Source organism: Salvia splendens, chromosome 10 (assembly GCF_004379255.2).
Source record: "Salvia splendens isolate huo1 chromosome 10, SspV2, whole genome shotgun sequence".
NCBI classification, from domain to species: domain Eukaryota; kingdom Viridiplantae; phylum Streptophyta; class Magnoliopsida; order Lamiales; family Lamiaceae; genus Salvia; species Salvia splendens.
In genome coordinates, this window is record NC_056041.1 from 19,951,350 (window position 1) to 19,969,457 (window position 18,108).

General features: G+C 38.9%; 3 protein-coding genes across 8 annotated transcripts; 1 reads left to right on the plus strand and 2 right to left on the minus strand.

Annotated features, from left to right (window-relative positions):
• On the minus strand, positions 1–3,709 carry LOC121750618 (probable ubiquitin-like-specific protease 2B). 4 transcript variants are annotated; one of them, XM_042145188.1, is made up of 6 exons: positions 3,407–3,709; positions 1,142–1,571; positions 907–1,074; positions 704–835; positions 500–581; positions 1–419 (listed from the first exon to the last, which is right to left on the minus strand). In XM_042145188.1, the coding sequence occupies exons 1-6, from the start codon at positions 3,420–3,422 to the stop codon at positions 69–71; spliced, it is 1,179 nt and encodes a 392-aa protein (XP_042001122.1). In that variant the 5' UTR covers positions 3,423–3,709; the 3' UTR covers positions 1–68. The 4 variants fall into 4 exon arrangements, with proteins under 4 accessions (XP_042001122.1, XP_042001121.1, XP_042001120.1 ...); XM_042145187.1 differs by lacking the exon at positions 3,407–3,709 and having other exon boundaries at positions 1–236; positions 330–419; positions 1,142–2,525; XM_042145186.1 differs by lacking the exon at positions 3,407–3,709 and having other exon boundaries at positions 1–236; positions 306–419; positions 1,142–2,525.
• Positions 3,710–5,028: 1,319 nt separating this feature from the next.
• On the plus strand, positions 5,029–7,656 carry LOC121753118 (CSC1-like protein At4g35870). The gene has a single exon (XM_042148299.1). The coding sequence runs from the start codon at positions 5,147–5,149 to the stop codon at positions 7,610–7,612; it is 2,466 nt and encodes an 821-aa protein (XP_042004233.1). The 5' UTR covers positions 5,029–5,146; the 3' UTR covers positions 7,613–7,656.
• Positions 7,657–10,690: 3,034 nt separating this feature from the next.
• On the minus strand, positions 10,691–17,693 carry LOC121752027 (protein argonaute 4-like). Of its 3 annotated transcripts, none has more exons than XM_042146898.1 (24): positions 17,577–17,693; positions 17,210–17,257; positions 15,940–16,181; positions 15,638–15,843; positions 15,325–15,549; positions 15,121–15,257; positions 14,921–15,018; positions 14,729–14,826; positions 14,474–14,636; positions 14,274–14,390; positions 14,076–14,183; positions 13,881–13,943; positions 13,686–13,799; positions 13,434–13,599; positions 13,236–13,348; positions 12,970–13,107; positions 12,636–12,766; positions 12,317–12,382; positions 12,059–12,122; positions 11,875–11,986; positions 11,695–11,768; positions 11,365–11,459; positions 11,249–11,280; positions 10,691–11,155 (listed from the first exon to the last, which is right to left on the minus strand). In XM_042146898.1, the coding sequence occupies exons 3-24, from the start codon at positions 16,171–16,173 to the stop codon at positions 10,980–10,982; spliced, it is 2,730 nt and encodes a 909-aa protein (XP_042002832.1). In that variant the 5' UTR covers positions 16,174–16,181; positions 17,210–17,257; positions 17,577–17,693; the 3' UTR covers positions 10,691–10,979. The 3 variants fall into 3 exon arrangements, with proteins under 3 accessions (XP_042002832.1, XP_042002833.1, XP_042002834.1); XM_042146899.1 differs by lacking the exon at positions 17,577–17,693 and adding an exon at positions 17,423–17,570; XM_042146900.1 differs by lacking the exon at positions 17,210–17,257 and having other exon boundaries at positions 17,577–17,660.
• Between the last annotated feature and the right edge of the window lie 415 nt (positions 17,694–18,108).

Here is an 18,108-nt window from a genome sequence, read left to right on the forward strand (position 1 = left end):
TATTGAAACCAAGTACATCTAGCAAAACCTTATACAGAACCTACTTTTTGCAAGCACACACATCAATACTACAACCAACAAACTTGAAACAAAACATCAAAGCACGGAGCAGTAACTATCTCGATAGAATCACTAGAATCATAGGAAGCAGGATCAGGGTCAGTTACACTAGGAAGAGCCTCTAGCTCTTTGCAGAAGTTTTCCACTTGGTCATTGGTGAACCAATCCTTTCCCATCTGGAATACAGTATAAACCAAAGTAAGGCACGATAAGGTAGATGTGAAGTAATGTGAGGTAAAAGTCACCATGTTCGGATTGCCCTTAGATACATTGAAACTTTGAGGGGGACTATCTATGAAGCAGCGTATGTAGAATAGAACGTAAAATCCACATTCGTTGCCCTCTTTCTGCTGCGGGACCTGTAAATGATGTTACACTGGCATATGTAAGCGTGTGTTCTTCAAAATCTAATGCCAAAAATTAATAAAAGAGCTCCTACCTCCGGAATCCAGAGAGGAATCTTTTGGAGCTCCTTCTTGCTCTCTGTCCTCTCCTCCGATTCATAGATGTCAATAAGAAGTCTGCAATATATAATAATAGCAAAATTAAAGGCTAAATATAATCAAAACATATGCATGCGCATATATAAAAAAGTAAGCAATGCATATATTGATCAAGTGAAGTCTTGTAAGACTAATGATACCTTCTTATTGATGGTTCGAGCCGTTTAGGATCCATGCCTTGCAATGAATCAAGCAGCAGCAGGCAAGGAGCATTAGTTTCTGAATCAAGACTTTGGCCCAAGTTATACATGATTAAGAGACTCCAGTGAGACCTACCAAACAAAATCTTAATACAGGAACTCGATGAGGTATTGGTTTGCACAAATATTAAATAAATTCATACCACTTAACTATAGGGACGAAAACACATTTCTTTGATAAAATGCCCTTCTCCTTGATCCAGCTCAATACATTGGCTCTTCTATCCCGATTGGCATACATTTCAAACCACAAAGGGTCGAAATATGTAGCTGATTCCACTTTCTCTTCCGGTAATCCATCCCACATGTGCCTACATGAACTCAAAAATTATTCGTTATCGTCAGAAATGCAAATAATAAGTCAGCTTAATAACCTACATGAGGTAGCAAAGGAATCTGCCTGAGTCCAACTTTCCTCTTTCGGTGGTGATTGTGCAATTGCTGATTCTAGATTGCCTTGCATGACCACGACGATGAATGTTCTTAGGAACAGTGACTTCAACAGTACTAGATTCATCATGTTTCAATACATTTTTCCGCTTTCGCCGCTTTGCACGTGGGCGCAAAGGTACAGTGGCTTTAACATCACTAGATTCATCCTGTTTTAATACATTTTTCCGTGGGCACAAAGGTACAGTGACTTCAACATCACTAGATTCATCCTGTTTTAATACATTTTTCCGTGGGCGCCCTACCTTTTTGCGTGGGCCCAAAGGTACAGTGGCTTCAACATCACTAAATTCATCCTGTTTTGATTTATTTTTCCGCTTTCGCCCCTTTGCGCGTGGGCGCCCTACCTTGGAGATTCCTGCGTAAAACCATTTGCTCATGGATTCCAGTGATATATGTTTCTTATATCCCAAAGAAAGATCAAAATTACCAAAAATAAGAGGGCAGATTACAATTGCTTGTAGGAAAAGACATGGCATGAAGAAGTTAACCAAAGAGCTAAAAAACATCTGTCTTAACAGGAAACTATTCGAGAAATAACTCGACTAAATCACGAATATGGACAGACATCAGCTGCTGAGGTAGACGGTCAAAAGATTCAACATGATTTTGAAGATTACAGCATTGGAACAATTGATCCTGCACACCATATCTATATGAAGTATATAACTTAGACATTTTCATGTACGATTTGAGTAATTCCTATTGCGTAGCGAGAATTCACACTTCCATTCACTTGATAGTTGACTCACTCTAACTGGGCAGTTTCTTGAGATACCATTAGATGAATTCAAGATACTGTAGCATAAAGGATTGAAAAATTACCATCACTCCAAGAGACATCACCAATCAAGTAATCTAACAAATGATCATAAACATGACAGAATATGAGGGGAACACTTCATCATTTTCACCTTAACACAAATTGATCGTTTCTAGGTAAGAAATAGCTTGCTTACAACCTAACACCATACAATTAGATACTGGAATTCATCAAAATTGATCTTTTTTTCTTTCTCCAAAATCCAATGTGACATTTCAAAACTGAGAGGTCGTTTGGGCTTCGTTTTTCTACATTATTATTTTGCTCAACTTTTCACCATGAATAGAGATTATCATCAGTATAATATTTGATGGAGTTCAAATTTTTTTGGAAAAATAAAAAGAAACGATACAAAACCATATTCTTCATCTGCGCAATTGATACAAAATATATAATAAAAACACAAAAAATTTTGAAAAACAGAAAGGCATATCAAAATTATTAGGGAGGGCTTCATCAGTCTTAGATAGGGTTTTTTCTTTTTTTGTTATAAACTAGAACTTAGATTCCGTGTTTGTTCTAGACTTTTTTTTTGTTCCGGGTTTGGGAGAGACGCATGACCCTCATGCGTCTCCTTTTAATGAGACGCATGAGGATTATGCGTCTTTCATAGAGACGCATGATCCTCATGCGTCTCTTATTTTTTTTAATTTTTTTTGAACGACGCATGACCGTCATGCGTCTTAGGGAGAGACGCATGAGGGTCATGCGTCTCTAATACATACACTGCAGTAGCATTATTATTCATGCTAGTGTGAATAGTGGAGCTAGTGTGAAAAGTGGAGCTAGTGTGAAAAGTGGAGCGTGAAAAGTGGGAAAGGTGGCGTGAAAAGTGGGAAAGTGAGAAAGTGGAAAAGTAGGCTAGTAGCATTATTAATACATAGATGAAGCTGTTTTCCTTGGTCTGACTCCCATCGTTCAGCACTGCCATCACAAAATCGTGCGTAATGAGTATATGTAATATCTCAACCAACAACACAGACATCACATCATCATTTTACTAGGCTTGTAGACCTTGCGTATTACAATATTCATACAATATCTCTCTCCAAAAAATAGCAATCATTACTCAGTGTATGTATCAGAGACGCATGACCCTCATGCGTCTCTCCCTAAGACGCATGACGGTCATGCGTCGTTCAAAAAAAATTGAAAAAAATGAGAGACGCATGTCCCTCATGCGTCTCTATAAAAGACGCATAATCCTCATGCGTCTCATTAAAAGGAGACGCATGAGGGTCATGCGTCTCTCCCAAACCCGGAACAAAAAAAAAGTCTAGAACAAACACGGAATCTAAGTTCTAGTTTAGAACAAAAACAGAAAAACCCCGTCTTAGATAGATAGAGAGGGGGGGGTGGAGAAATCTTGCCTGATACTTGATTCATTGTTGTGGAGTGACTGTTGCATCAGTTTTCAGGGCATCCTCAACCATACTGGAAATCCCATTTTTTGGAGTTGAATTGAGCTCCAACTATACCCAAAATCGTCCTTTTTTGAGTTTCTGAACAGTATCACTCCAAATTTCCAGTAGCACTGAAAATTGCAGTTGGATCCATTCACGTTTGTGTATTTTCGAATTGAGGCAAGGAGACTAGCCTTGGAGAATGGTTGACAAAATAGGTTGCAGAAAAAGAAAACGAAAAAAAAGAGAAGATGGGAAGAAGATGAAGCGGCGTCTGTAATTTGAAACGGCGGTTTCAATTTTTTTTAAGATTCATTATTTGTTATAATATCAATTTTAATTTTTTTGGGTATTTGATAGGATATGATACGATATTTTAAAATCTGATATTCAAAATATATTCTCTGTATAATAAAAATACATTATGATTATAAACTTATAAACATAAAACATTTGTGTTGAATAATTTTAATGATACTAAGGTATATTAGATTTTCGAAAGTTGGTATCGGATTTTCGAATTTTACACATTTCTTGTTCTAGACTTTTGCATTGTTATATTTATGCAATTGAGATTTTTCGGATTGAGTTGGACAAAAATCTGATCAGAAATATGATTTCCCATTCCTAGTTAACTGGCATGCAATTTATAAAGAAAAATAAAGGGTAGAATGCTAAAAAAGGTTATGTTGGGTTAAATTATATCCTATCTGGGAATTTTAAAAAGTAACCAATTATAACATAACTTTCATATTTTTTTCAATTATCTCATAGTCAAAAATTTCATCATGCTATGTTTTTTAATTAATCAACATAATGCATATATATGTAAAAATTAAAGACATAATTGACTAAATGTATTAAAGACATCACTTAAATAGATGAATGTTTTGCAAGCATGATATTTTTTATTCGCTAAAAGTATATATGATCCCCCAAATCATAGTCAATAAGATAATTGAGAAAAATGGAGTATAAAAGTTATGATATAATTAGTGATTTTTTAAAGTTATTAGGTAGATCCAAATTTGACCAAACTTCATTGATTTTTTGGCCATCTTTCATAAAAATAAGGGCAAATTGCCAAAAAATACTTATAAATTTTGGTCAAATTCTGATTTGCTTGCAACTTTAAAAATCATCTAAAAAGACATGAAGTTAGTATTTATTCTCAACTATCTCTAAGTTGTTTTTTTGATGTTGAAATTGTAAGTCATTTGAAAGTTGTTCATGTGATTTGAAAGCCAAAAAATCATGATATGCTACGACTATATACTACAAACCAATAAATTAGAAAATGTTGTCTATAAAAAAACGAAAAATGTAACCATAGAATTTTTTTTATCATAAAATAATGAAAACAATATAAACTTTACGATTTTTCAGTCAGATTTTTAAAATTATGAATTTCATTATTTTTTACTATTTGACATAAACTTAAAAAGATAAAGATTTTGATCAAACTAATAAAATAAATAAAAAGAAAAAAAGCTTCATTAATAATCTTATTACTTGGATTGGATTAATGGATTTCACCCTCTAGCGATTATAAAATTTTTCAAATACTAGTTTTTTATTTAAATTTTATATTTAATCAGAAACAAAGAATTATAGTCCGACATCTTCCAATCCAAATCCCAATTTGAAAGGACCGAATTCCGATCATTCGATTCCCGATTCAGAGGCGCTGAATCTCCGCTTCTCGCCATGAACCCCACGCTGTCGCCGCCGTTCATGGCGGACGCCGCCCTCTCGCCCTCCGGCGACGGAGACGGGAGCATCGAGGACGCGTGGTACGGCAACATCCAATACCTCATCAACATCTCCGCCATCGGAGCCCTCACCTGCCTCCTCATCTTCGTCTTCGTCAAGCTGCGGAGCGACCACCGCCGCGTTCCCGGCCCCACCGCCATCGCCTCCAAGCTCCTCGCCGCCTGGCACGCCACCAGCCGCGATATTTCGCACCATTGCGGCGCCGATGCCGCCCAATTTCTCCTCATCGAGGGTGGAGCCTCCGCTATTCTTCTCCTCCTTGCTGCCCTCGCCCTCCTCGTCATGCTTCCCGTCAATATATACGCCGGCGATGCCCCAATTTCTGATGAATTCTCCAAGACTACCATCAATCATATTGCTAAAGGTTCGCCTTTGCTTTGGGTGCACTTCGTTTTTGTTATTTTGGTTGTTTTGTTGGTGTATTACGGCACAAACCAGATTGAGAGGAGGTTGAGGATAACTAGGTTTCGGGATGGGCACGGGAATCCGGGTGAGCCAACTGCGAATTCGACTGCCATATTCACCATTATGGTCCATGGTATTCCCAAGACTTTGGGGTTTGACAAGACTCCCCTGGTTGAGTATTTTCAGCAGAGGTATCCGGGGAAGATTTACAGAGTGATTGTGCCGATGGATTTGTGTGCATTGGATGATTTGGCTACCGAGTTGGTGAAGGTGAGGGAGGATATCACAAAGTTGGTGACAAAAATTGAATCGAGGGGTTTGGCTGATGAGGATGACGATGGAGAGGATGCACGAGAAGCAAAGGGATTCTGGGCTAGGTTGAGGTTTCTTTGGAGGAGAATGAAGGATTTTTGGTACAGGGCTGCTCATGAATTGGGTTTTTCAGAGGAGGAGAGGCTGAGGAAGTTGCAAGAGTTGAGAGCTGATCTTGAGATGGAGATGGCAGCTTATAAAGAGGGACGTGCAAGGGGTGCCGCTGTTGCTTTTGTGGTGTTTAAGGACGTTTACACTGCAAATAAGGCTGTTCAGGATTTCCAAAATGAGAAGAGGAGGCGGGTTGGGAGATTCTTCTCTTTGATGGAGTTGCAACTTCAGAGGAACCAGTGGAAAGTAGAGAGAGCTCCGTTGGCCAGTGATATATATTGGAATCATTTGGGATCATCAAGGCTCTCGTTGAAATTGAGAAAAGTTCTTGTCAACACTTGCCTTCTGTTGATGCTCTTGTTCTTTAGCTCTCCGCTTGCAGTGATCAGTGCCATCAAGAGTGCAGCTAGGATTATCAACGCCGAAGCAATAGATAATGCTCAGATGTGGTTGACTTGGTTGCAAAGCTCCAGCTGGATAGCTACCATAATATTCCAGTTTCTGCCTAATGTGATTGTTTTCATAAGCATGTACATAGTTATTCCATCAGCACTTTCGTATCTCTCTAAGTTTGAGAGGCATCTTACAGCGTCCAGGGAGCAACGAGCTGCTTTGTTGAAGATGGTTTGCTTTTTTCTGGTGAATCTCATTCTCTTGAGGGCTCTGGTTGAGTCGTCACTGGAAGGTGCTATTCTAAATATGAGCAGGTGTTACTTGGATGGGGAAGATTGCAAGCGAATTGAACAATATCTAAGTGCTTCATTCTTGTCAAGATCGTGCCTTTCGTCTCTCGCGTTTCTCATCACAAGCACTTTCTTGGGAATATCTTATGACCTACTGGCTCCCATACCTTGGATCAAGAACAAGCTACGAAGATTCCGGAAGAATGACATGCTGCAGCTGGTGCCTGAACGAAGCGAGGATTATCCCTTGCAGCATCAAGACATTGATAGCCTGCAGAGACCTCTCATATCAGAGAGGATTTCTGAGGTCATGGTTGGCAATAACGTGTTCTCGAATGGGTCCCCACCGACCTCTCCTAATGCAATCGGGCACGATATGTCCGAGTATCCTCCAGTCAGCAGCCGAACATCTCCAGTGCCCAAACAGACTTTTGATTTTGCACAATACTATGCATTCAACCTCACCATTTTCGCCCTGACCCTGATATACTCTTCATTCTCTCCTCTAGTGGTTCCAGTTGGGGCGATCTACTTTGGGTATAGGTACGTTGTGGATAAATACAACTTCTTGTTTGTGTATAGAGTTGGAGGCTTTCCTGCTGGCAACGATGGGAAATTGATGGATACAGTGCTGTGCATCATGAGGTTTTGCGTGGACTTGTTTCTGCTTTCGATGCTGTTGTTCTTTACCATTCATGGCGACTCCACGAAGCTGCAAGCGATATTTACACTAGGGTTGTTTGTGATGTATAAGCTTTTGGCGTTGAATCAGGATGCCCAACCTGGTTCGTTGCAAGCCTTACAAAATGTGGAAAGTGCAACTAGTGGATCCCTTGATTATGAGGCTTTTTCACGCCCTACATTTGAATGGGATACTTATAGTTCATGACCTTGTATTTTACTACTCGTTCAAAATTCATTCTTTTTGTTGCCCATCTCGTGTTCCTGCATTCCGATCTCTCTCGATATGTATAGGTGTAAACCATCTACCACTCGTACAAGAGTTTGTAACTCCCACCAAATGTATTACTAGTAGCATAGACCATTTCACTCTTCCCCATAGCCCCGCAATCACATAACACATACATACATGTGATAAAATTGAACCACTCTAGATTTATTTTTATTGTTCGTTGTATGCTTATTGCCAAAACTACATACATGTGATAAAATTGAACCACTATAGATTTATTTTTATTGTTCGTTGTATGCTTATTGCAAAAACTACGACGTAGTGTGTCAATTTATATCGGAGGTGGTGGAATAATTCCGAAGACGATTATCGCATATGATCTGTCTTTTTCAAACAAACTCGTTAGAGCATCCACTATGGGACCGCCCCGCCTATAGCCCCGGCGGGGGCGGTCCCGGGGCGGTAGGACGACGGATAGGCGACGAGGGGGCGAGGATGCGGCGGGCGTCCGTTAGCCGCGCCTATAGGCGCGCCGACCATAGTGGCCGGCCATCCGGCGCAGCGGCTGTCAGCAGAAATTTTTAATTTTTTTTTAAAATTTCCTTTATAAATATCACTCTCCACCACCTATTTTTTCACCATTTTCACAAAATCCCTTCATTCACTATCTAGACTTTCACTCTCTGTAAAATGCACGGTGGAGACGACGAATCACCCGACTCGCAGGAATCGGGCTATGGCGGCAATCCTTCACAGCCGTCGGCCGGCTATCCTTCAAATCCATCAGGATATGGCGGATATCCTTCTCAGCCGACGGGATATGACGGGTCTCCATCTCAGCCATGGATGTGGAGTCAATCTCCCTCGCCGTGTGCATCGAGCCCAAACCTACCTCCATCTCAGCCGTGGAGGTCTTCTCCAACGCCCCCAATATTTAAAATGAAAATTGATTATAAAATTTGGGGGCTATTGGAAGTGTCCACCATAGTGGCGGAAACAAAATTTTGGGGCTATGGACAAAAAACCTGGGGCTATGGACAAAAAATTGGGGTGGGGCTATTGGGGTGTCCGCCTTATGTGGACACCCTTATTGCATGTGATAGGGTTAGAAGATAAAATGCTGACGTGACAAGAGAAAATGGGATGGGCAGATCTATAGGGCGGGTTTTAAGGGCACTACTGTGAATGACCTAGGAAAACAAGGAGAAAAGAGAAAAGGGAAGAAAGTAAGGATTAAGAGGTAAGGTCTAAAGTATTTTCACGTAGTGGTCATCATTCTTTACCTAAAATTTATGCCATAATTTTTCCCTTGATGTGTAGGTTATGTACATCCGTGTTTGAGTTGAGATCTGACAATCTGGGAAAGAAGTTGGAAAAGTTGTTGTTACTGTTCACCACTATCCGATGCAACAATTGGTTCGACTTTTTCCTAAGAGCATCTGCAGCGATGCTCTTAGCTAAGAGCGGGTCCGTGCCTTCGGCGCGGCAAGTACCCTGCTCGCCGTTGTGCTCTTGCCGACAGCACGACCATGCTCTATAGCAAGAGCACCGCCGTGCCGAAGTGCACGCCTACGTGGCACCTCCTGATTGACTCATTTTTATTCCGTTAAATTTATTTTTTTTTAAATTAAAAAAAATCGAAAATAATCTGGAAAAAAAATCGGATTTCCAAAAATATAGCCATTTTTTTACTGTTTTTTCAAAAAAAAAATATCCTGAAATCATATATAAATACACATTCATCATCCATTCTTTACATCAAATTATCTCTCATTCGTACTTCAAATTTTTTTATTATGAATTTAATTATGTATTTTTAATTTTTAGGATTTTAATTATGTAATTTTTAATTTTTTAGTAATTTGCAATAGTATTTTGGGTATTTTTAATGCATTTTAATATTGTGGAAATGTTTTTAGTAATTGAAGTATTTAAATTGAATAATAGAATGGTGGGACCCTTGATCATGCTCTTGCGGAAGAGCATGGATATGGGTGTTGTGCTCTTGCGGAAGAGTAAGGAGTAAAAAATGAATAAATGTGGGTTCGGACCCACATCCATAGACTTACAGAAGAGCATGGATGTGGATGCTTTAACGGTTCAATGTGCTACAGTCTTAGTGATGACGTTGAGATGGAGGAAATGGAAGAAGTTTTGTATACCTAGGTGATCAGAAATATTCAAGATCAGTGACGAATAAACTGCATATATCTTGGAAGCAATGTTTTTAGCTTTGTCACTAGCATCATTGTCAATATCATAAGATCCAGAAACTATTACTCACATATAAATTACTCATGTCATACACTAAGCATTAAATAAAGAATGTGGAGTATATAGAAGTTGGGTATGTTAATCTAAAGTAGCATAATCCAGATCATAATGAATGTAATGTCACTAGTATATTAGTTTTATAGTTAAATGTGAGTTAAAAAAGTTAGTAGAATGTAATGCCCATTACCAAAAATAGTAAAAAAAAAGGTAAAATGGTAAAATAGGACGATTATTGGTGGACGAAGGCAGTATATTTCAAATGACTTCATATCCTGGCGATTGAGCAAGGTTGAAGACGACGGAATGATGGTGTGTTTTTAATGGTGGAGCACTGGAGCTTGTTGAAGACCGCTGATGGTGTGGCTAAAATGGTGTTATGTGGGTTTTGATTAAACAATCCTAGCTGCTAGTGAGTTTGTGATTGTACATATACAAACATATTTTGTGTGCATAAAAAGGTTTAATTATTGAACTTTTGAATATGTGGTCTGGCAAGACATCTTAATTGTAGGCAGATTATAATATGCATGTGAGGATTTTGAAAAGCCTTGCTGGAGATGAGGTCTCTGTCTGTACTGTAACAAATATTCTCTTAAAGTCCAACTCAAATTTTTAAGCAATAATTATGAAAAGAATGTATGCATGTCTTTTGGTGACAATCTCCATACTAATGGCCGTTACAGTTAAAAACTTGATCAATAGTAAACAATAAAAAAGATGAAAATCTAATCGAAAAGGAGTTAGGGAAGGGGGCTTTATTTAATCTAATCAGGCTTGATATTAATAATAAAACTAATATAAGCCAACACATTAGCATTTTAAACAGGATCTTTAGGAGTCGCATACCAATACCGATACCTTACAAGGCCAACATTAAAAACAAACGGTCGTTCCCATGCGATCACCACATAGAAAACCAAAAAACATCGCAACGGAACGAAACACCCTAAAAGCTACGAGTTCTGCACTCGAAAGTCACCCTAAAAGCTACGAGTTCTGCACTCGAAAGTCGTTTTCAAGTCATGGGAAAAGCTACATACAACCTAGTAGTCCACATAAAGTAGGCATCCTAGCAGAAGAACATAGAGTTGCGGACACTCTCCTGCAACTTGGGCATCGGGGGAACTGGTGGAGCAGCAGCTGGCCCGGCCCCGTTGTGGCTGGATGACGTCTCTGACGCATCTTCAAACTTCATCCACTGGCCCAACTGGGTGGCTGCCAAGTGCGCATAGCATATCGGGGCGACTGCAGAAAGCACACACGTACATGAAGGTGAGATATCAAGAACAAAATAGGTGAAGATGAACCGAAACAGAAATCTTGGTGTTGTTTACTTACCAACAGATATAGCCGTAGTACTGCGCTGATACCTGCAAAGATCATGACAAGAGTATTAGGACAAAGTAGGAATTTAACACATGGATTTTGGTTTCCCGGTCTAATGATCCACTTACACATAGGACAGGGAATGGACGAGTTCTTGCAAGTCATCTGGTGAAAAGCCCACCTCATCCAATAAGACATGGTAATGTGTAGGCCGAGTCGTGCCCTGTAGATTAAAATAAAAACAAATTAGCAGGTCACTCTCGTACCTCATTTCACGGAAAGGTGTCAAAGCACTTGACACTACAAAATAAATACAGTTACGATGAAATGAAATTAAATTCAACATTAATATACAAATAGGCCATTAAAATGATTTTCAACTAATTTGTCAAACCATAATTCTTGATGGCTGAAGATGTCAGTATTCGCATGTATAAAAGAGATAAAAATTTGCTTACAATCATTCCAGCGTGTGCACACAAGTAGAAGTCATAGTTCCTGGGATGACAAACTTTGTTGTCTATTATAGTCCCTGTAAATTGGATAAGCAATAAACACCAACGAGAGTCAATTATTCACATTCCATAAGATGTGAGGAAATTTCATTCAAAGTAAATGAGAGTTCGAAAGTGTGTCACCTGGCTGCACATTCTCGGGAGCATTTGGCAGAAAAAATTTTGTGTGGTGATTCTTCTGCGCAACAATGACCACGAACTTTGGATTCCATTTCTCATCAAGGAACTTGCAGGCCTACAGAATGTGGAAGAATGGTTGAGAACAGGATAAACCAGCATGAATTGAAATGTTGGAGGGGGAACTGACCTCTATAATTTGGTTGAGTTCAATATTCAGAACCTGATTAAATTGGGATTCACTCACGCCATCTCTGAATTCATTCCATGAAAACAGGTCAAACATAATAAGATAATCGAACCATAAAATAACTTAAGGTGAACTCTTGTATTTTAAAGAAAATGAATTATATTTTATCATCCTCTTCTATAAACTTGTAAATTGCTCAATATGCTTGATTCAATTTGTCACTTTGCCTGTGAGACGAGTATTACGTTCACATGGTACCTGAAAATGATTATCTGATCGGGCTTCCTTTTCCCAGAACTAGTGTAGAAATCAACCAGAAGCTCCCTACAATAGGAGGGGAAAGATAAATAGGTTAAACGTCATTTACAAGCATTTTGGCTTTTCATGTCCATATATAGATGCAGGATACATTATTTTCTGCAGTTAAAATGTCAATCATCACCATGACCTGATTTTGAATTTCAGTGCATCAGCGATGAAAAACAATAGTGAGCTAGAATCGTACAATGCCATACAGTTACAGCCCAAGTGGCATCTTATGCCTAAAAACAGTAGATAACTTTAATCAAAACCTTACCTCATTATTCCATCGTCTTCAGTGTCAGACACGCGTTTGTGTAGCGAATCAATCATCTCAAGCTTCGGAGATTGGGTACGCACACAGGCTCTATAGCGAGAAATTGAAGGCCACTGCCTTGAGCTGACAACCTGTGTATTAAACAACACAAGTCTCTAACTGAGTGCCCAAAATAGAGGAAAACCTTGATGGACTTGTACTGCTCAATTTTGACTTAAGGAGAATGTAAAGAAAAATAAGTGAAACCTTCCCCGTGAAGTTCGAAAGAAATGATCGTGTGAAGCATATGAATACAAAATGGAGACATAAAAAGCAAGGAAATTAAAGCCCTTACAGCAGCAATTGATGGTATATCAGATTGTCCAGGTGAGCCATGCGAGACATCCATGCCAAGAATCAGGGTGGGAGACTTTGATACCACCGGTATTGAAGGAGATATTTCACCAGCTAACATAGAGTTCAGCCCACCAAGCTGCAAGAAGGTAACAGTGAGTAAAAGAAAGCTGAAAACTATCCTGAAGCTATAATCTTATGCATATTATCTTAAGATGAACATTATCAAGAAACATCAAGGGGACCAAGAATGATGATGAAATTAACCTTGGCATTAATCTTCAACAGAAGATTGGTAAGATACTGATCATTGACCCTCTGAGGTGCCAAGCATTGAGTAACAACTCCAAAATCAGACAGGTTTTTACGCTTCCATGGACCTTGAATGGTTCATCATGTCATCATATCATAATGAATCATAACTTATATCAGAAAATTATGATTATGAAAAATATTAATACAAACCATATAAGTCACAGTTTTTTCTTTCTGGAAGCAAACATAGTAGAAATTTCGGTGGGCCAGGAAGCTTTGACTGCACCTCTTCAAACATCTTCTCCACTCTAACCAAGGGTGGGGCTCGTCTAAACTGCTGACTTTCTTCGAAAACATCAAATGGTTCTTCCACAGCCTACGGTAAATTTATATAAACTATAAAGTCAGCCCAGCCATTTACAAACATAAAACAGCCAAGTCAAAAGAATATGGTTGACGTACGATTCCTTTTGATTCACCAACTTTCATCAAATCTCTGATCAGGCCACGTACATCACAGCGAGCAGAAAAGTTTACTACAGCCCAGCGCTCAATCTTGCAAGCATTAACAAATTTCTGTGCAAAATACACGTGGTTATAAGAAAATGGAATTACATACAGATATTTTCAAAAAGCAAGGTGAAGTGTGCAGTGAACCTTATTATTGAAGTTCCATCTCCCATTCCGAGTAAACAAATCATCTCCATTTGCAACTTTCAGCTGCGATCAAACATAAAAAACAGTAAAGCATCCACACCTTTCATCCGCATATAAATGAGCACATCAATCATAATCAACTTGCACATACATGTAACTTAGTGTTGAAGGATTATCAGTATGCCAAAAATATACCTTCGGAGGAGGAAGAACACGGCCTTCAACCTGAGTAAAGTTACTATTGATGGTAACACCACAAGAACGAAGCATGGGCTCAGCATCATAGTTGTTGATTTTTAAAGCCTACAACAACGAAAAAGCAACACTAAGTACGTTGACAATTACATACTATTCTAGTAGGTGTACAGAAGTCGTGAGCAGAATAGAGCATACATTACTCAGCACAGACATCCTCTCCTGTGGCTTTTGCCGTGATTTCTCAACCAATGATGAGCGTTGGAAAGTTGATAGAGCTTTTGTATAGCGTTGCAATGAGACCAGAGAACATAGCTAATACAAGCCAAAAATCAATCAACAAAACATTATTGTGAAGTAAGTATTTCATAGAAATAAAATATAATCCACATTTCCACCTCAACAGGGAAATATGTTGGTCGTTTAGGCTTCCCAACATTAATGCATGGCAGGTCAGCAGAATATCGCAGGTCAATGTTACGGTGCTTGACAAAGTAATCATAGACAGTCACTTCTACTGGTTCAGAATCACCATCCTTACTTTTTTGCTTTAATGTGAACCTGCAATTTTTCAATTTTTCAGAATCTCTAATAAACCGGGGGAAAGAATTTAAAAGAGAAGCAAGAAAATTGAGGAGAACAAGGAATCCTACAATTGCTCACGGCAAGGCTTTTCACTTAACCCAGTTATTTTGAACTCTTGGTTTGTAGGACTAGTTGTGATCCTCAAATTCTTGAGAGTGCGTTTGGCCTGGGAAATTAGAATTGAAGAGAATATATAATCAACAGACGCACCCTAAATGCAATGACAAAAGAAGACTAAGTCTGAGACATTTTATTCTCACCTTTGCCCAATCAAGTGAGAACGGGTCTCTCGCATTTTGATTGGCACACAGAAAGTCGGCAACAGGCCCTGGCTGGATGATCATGGTCGTAGATACATCTGGGATACATACAGCGCGCATCAATCATGATCAGTATGAAAAACTAGGAGACCATATGCTATAAACAGATGGGAGAACATAGTTTTGCAACCGAACATTACCAATATTCAACGACAAGCCACTTTGTGTAGTTCTGAAGCTTGAATGAAAGCCTCGGCAGCCAAGAACCCCGCCTCCAACGTCAGCAAAGTTCTTTGGATCATTATGGAAGAACGATTGGCGAACAAGCAGACAACCCCTGACAGAGAAGACACAATGCGGATTAAATTCGTCATTTAGCATTCCAGTGCAGAAGCATAACTTACTGCTTAGCTGCATGTTGCCTTAAGATGATATCCAAAACCCGGAAGGCCTCCATAGAGTTTTCAGATTCCTGGCCACGTAAAGCATTTGCTATAGCTTGCATAGGAATTTTAGCAGCAAAACTTATCTCCACTTTGAAAGTTTTGGATTGATACGGACGTCTCATCCTTTTCTTATCACTTTCATTGGGACTTCCATGTCCCCCGGGACTGCTATTTCCATTATTCCTAATGCAGCAAAACCCATAAGCATTAAGAGACCACTATAACAATAATAACTCAATAACAACCTTTAACCAATAGAGAGGATACTCACCGACTTGAAGTAACATCTTCAAGCACAACAGTAAACTCAAGTTTATTACGAGGAAGTGCACCAACAGTAAACAAACTCTTTTCCCCATCATAAGCAAAATCCTTGCCAGCCAACTCAGAATCATAAGTGTCATGAACTCGGTCAAGTACTTTCCTACCAACCCCTTTTCCATCAACAGGGCGGCCATCTTCGTAAAAAAGGGCAACCTGTCAAGTAACAAGAAAGATAGTTTGAGAGTGAGATAAATAATCAATGACATTTGAACACAGATATCAACAAAGACTGTGTCTATGAACACATACACTATAGTGATAGAAGTGCCCATCAACGTTGTTCACATTTACTTTGAAGTGGTTTGTCAAGATAGGAACTTTATTCCCTCTAGTTCCAAACCCACGCCTAGCCATTGGGGCCCGGAAAACTTTCTTTACTTCTGGTTCAGTAACAGCTTTTATAGGAGTTACATTTGGAGGAACGGGAGGTGGAGGAGGAAGAGCTTCTGAGGCCCCATTTCCATCATGTTCAGATGGATCCATTGACAGATCTAGTAAGAAAGTGAATAAGTCATCAAGCATGTAATCAAAATAACATAACCGCCATGCTTGTATTCAACGGAAATGTATTTCTTACCAAAAACTGAAATCAAACAAAACAACTATACATTTCTATTGAAACAACAAAAGAAAGATCCAGGGTCCATTGACCTTCTTTCTCATGGAATATAGTCATACTCTTCTAACATGATGCAATTAGATGAGTATCTCTATTTTCTGAAAGGATGAAAGGAACAAACAGCACACCAAGGAGTAATGCTATAAAAATCCACAGCAGAGCAAGAATCCAAAGCAAATGCTTATGGGAGCTAAATTATAAAGGACAATATGCTAAAGTAATTTATTTTTACACCCATACACAGAATAGTAACAACAACATGCAAATCTAGACAAATTTGTGACAATATAACAAATAGCAACTATGATTCAAAGAAGGTCATCAACTGAATACTGAACTTAGTAAAATGTACCAGTGGTTAAAAGAAGTTTATGAAACAGAGACTCCAAGGAGTAATAATCTCAAGAACTTCAAGCCACAAACTTGTGCTCTGACAAAACTCAAAAATACGCAGATAATTTTGAAAAAAAAAATAAAGACTTCGATCCACATTGTACACAAAGTACCAACAGTCATAAAAAATAATTGCACGTCAAATTAAAAATAAGGAAAACGGAATGCATCCACCCAATTTTGTAGATCTGTCAAAATAGCCACTAAAGGGTAACATGAAATTACTTTTTTTAGAGAATGCCGAGAAAAAAAGAGGCTAATTTTAACAAAAGTTCAAAAGTTTTAAATAAATGTAGAATAATTAACACACACACACACACATGACTGAGAATATATGATAAAATTGCCAACAAGTGAAACCCATGGCCTTAGACTTAACGATTCAAGTTAATTTAAACACATGCATGTCAGGAAAGGGGAGAAAACAAAATGAAACAAAAAATACCCAGAAATTGAACAAAAACACACACACACACACACACAACCCCGCTAAATGCAGTTTTATACCTCAAAAAAACTCCCGAGAAAAAGCGGCTGCTCTCTGTTCTTGAAAGACTGTAAAATTTAAACCAGAAAATAACAAGTCAACACAAAGATTGATTTGTTAATTTTGTTTAAATAATGACACATGCACAACAAACAGATTTCAGTAAAATTAGAGTAAATTCACTCCCAAACACCAATTTACAGTAAAATTACATAGGGTTGGGGGAGACGAACAATGAAATTGACGAACTTCGCATACAAAAGCGACGCTGTTCAAAAATTAACCCAAATTGAAGTGGAGGAAGATGAAAAACACAACTAGATTCGTACGGGAAACCCTAGAAATGGGCTTCTTCAACGCCTTTAATAAGAGGGAGAGAGGATTTACCAAAAAATAAAAGGACGAAGGAGTAGAGAGAGAAGGGAGGAGTGAGGGGGGAGGAGCTACAGAGTGACGCAAATTGCGAGATATAGAAACAAACCGATGACAACTGCTTTTATTTGGTTAATATTTTCTATATTTATTAGAAATAATTTTCAATTCGGTCCCTTAAAAATGAATTTTACACTTTTTAATCACTAAGAGGCAAGAGCATCTGTAATGGCGCCCGTTCCGGCAGACGTCCGACTGGCGTGCCACAATCCGTGCGGGACGTCCGCCATTGTGCAAATGTGACGTGGATATGGACGTCCGCTGCGGACACCAGAGTTCCGCGACGTTCCCGGGACGTCCGTCATTGCGTTGACCCCACGGGCGTCCGCGCGGACGTCCCGATTATTTTATTTTTTTTTCGAAAATTCTATAAATACAGCTCGTTGAATTTCATTTCATTCGCCCCACTTGTATTAACGAGTATCTCTTTCTCTAAATACTTTTCTTTCGAAGATAAATGGAGCACCACGATAGTGATTCCCCCGCC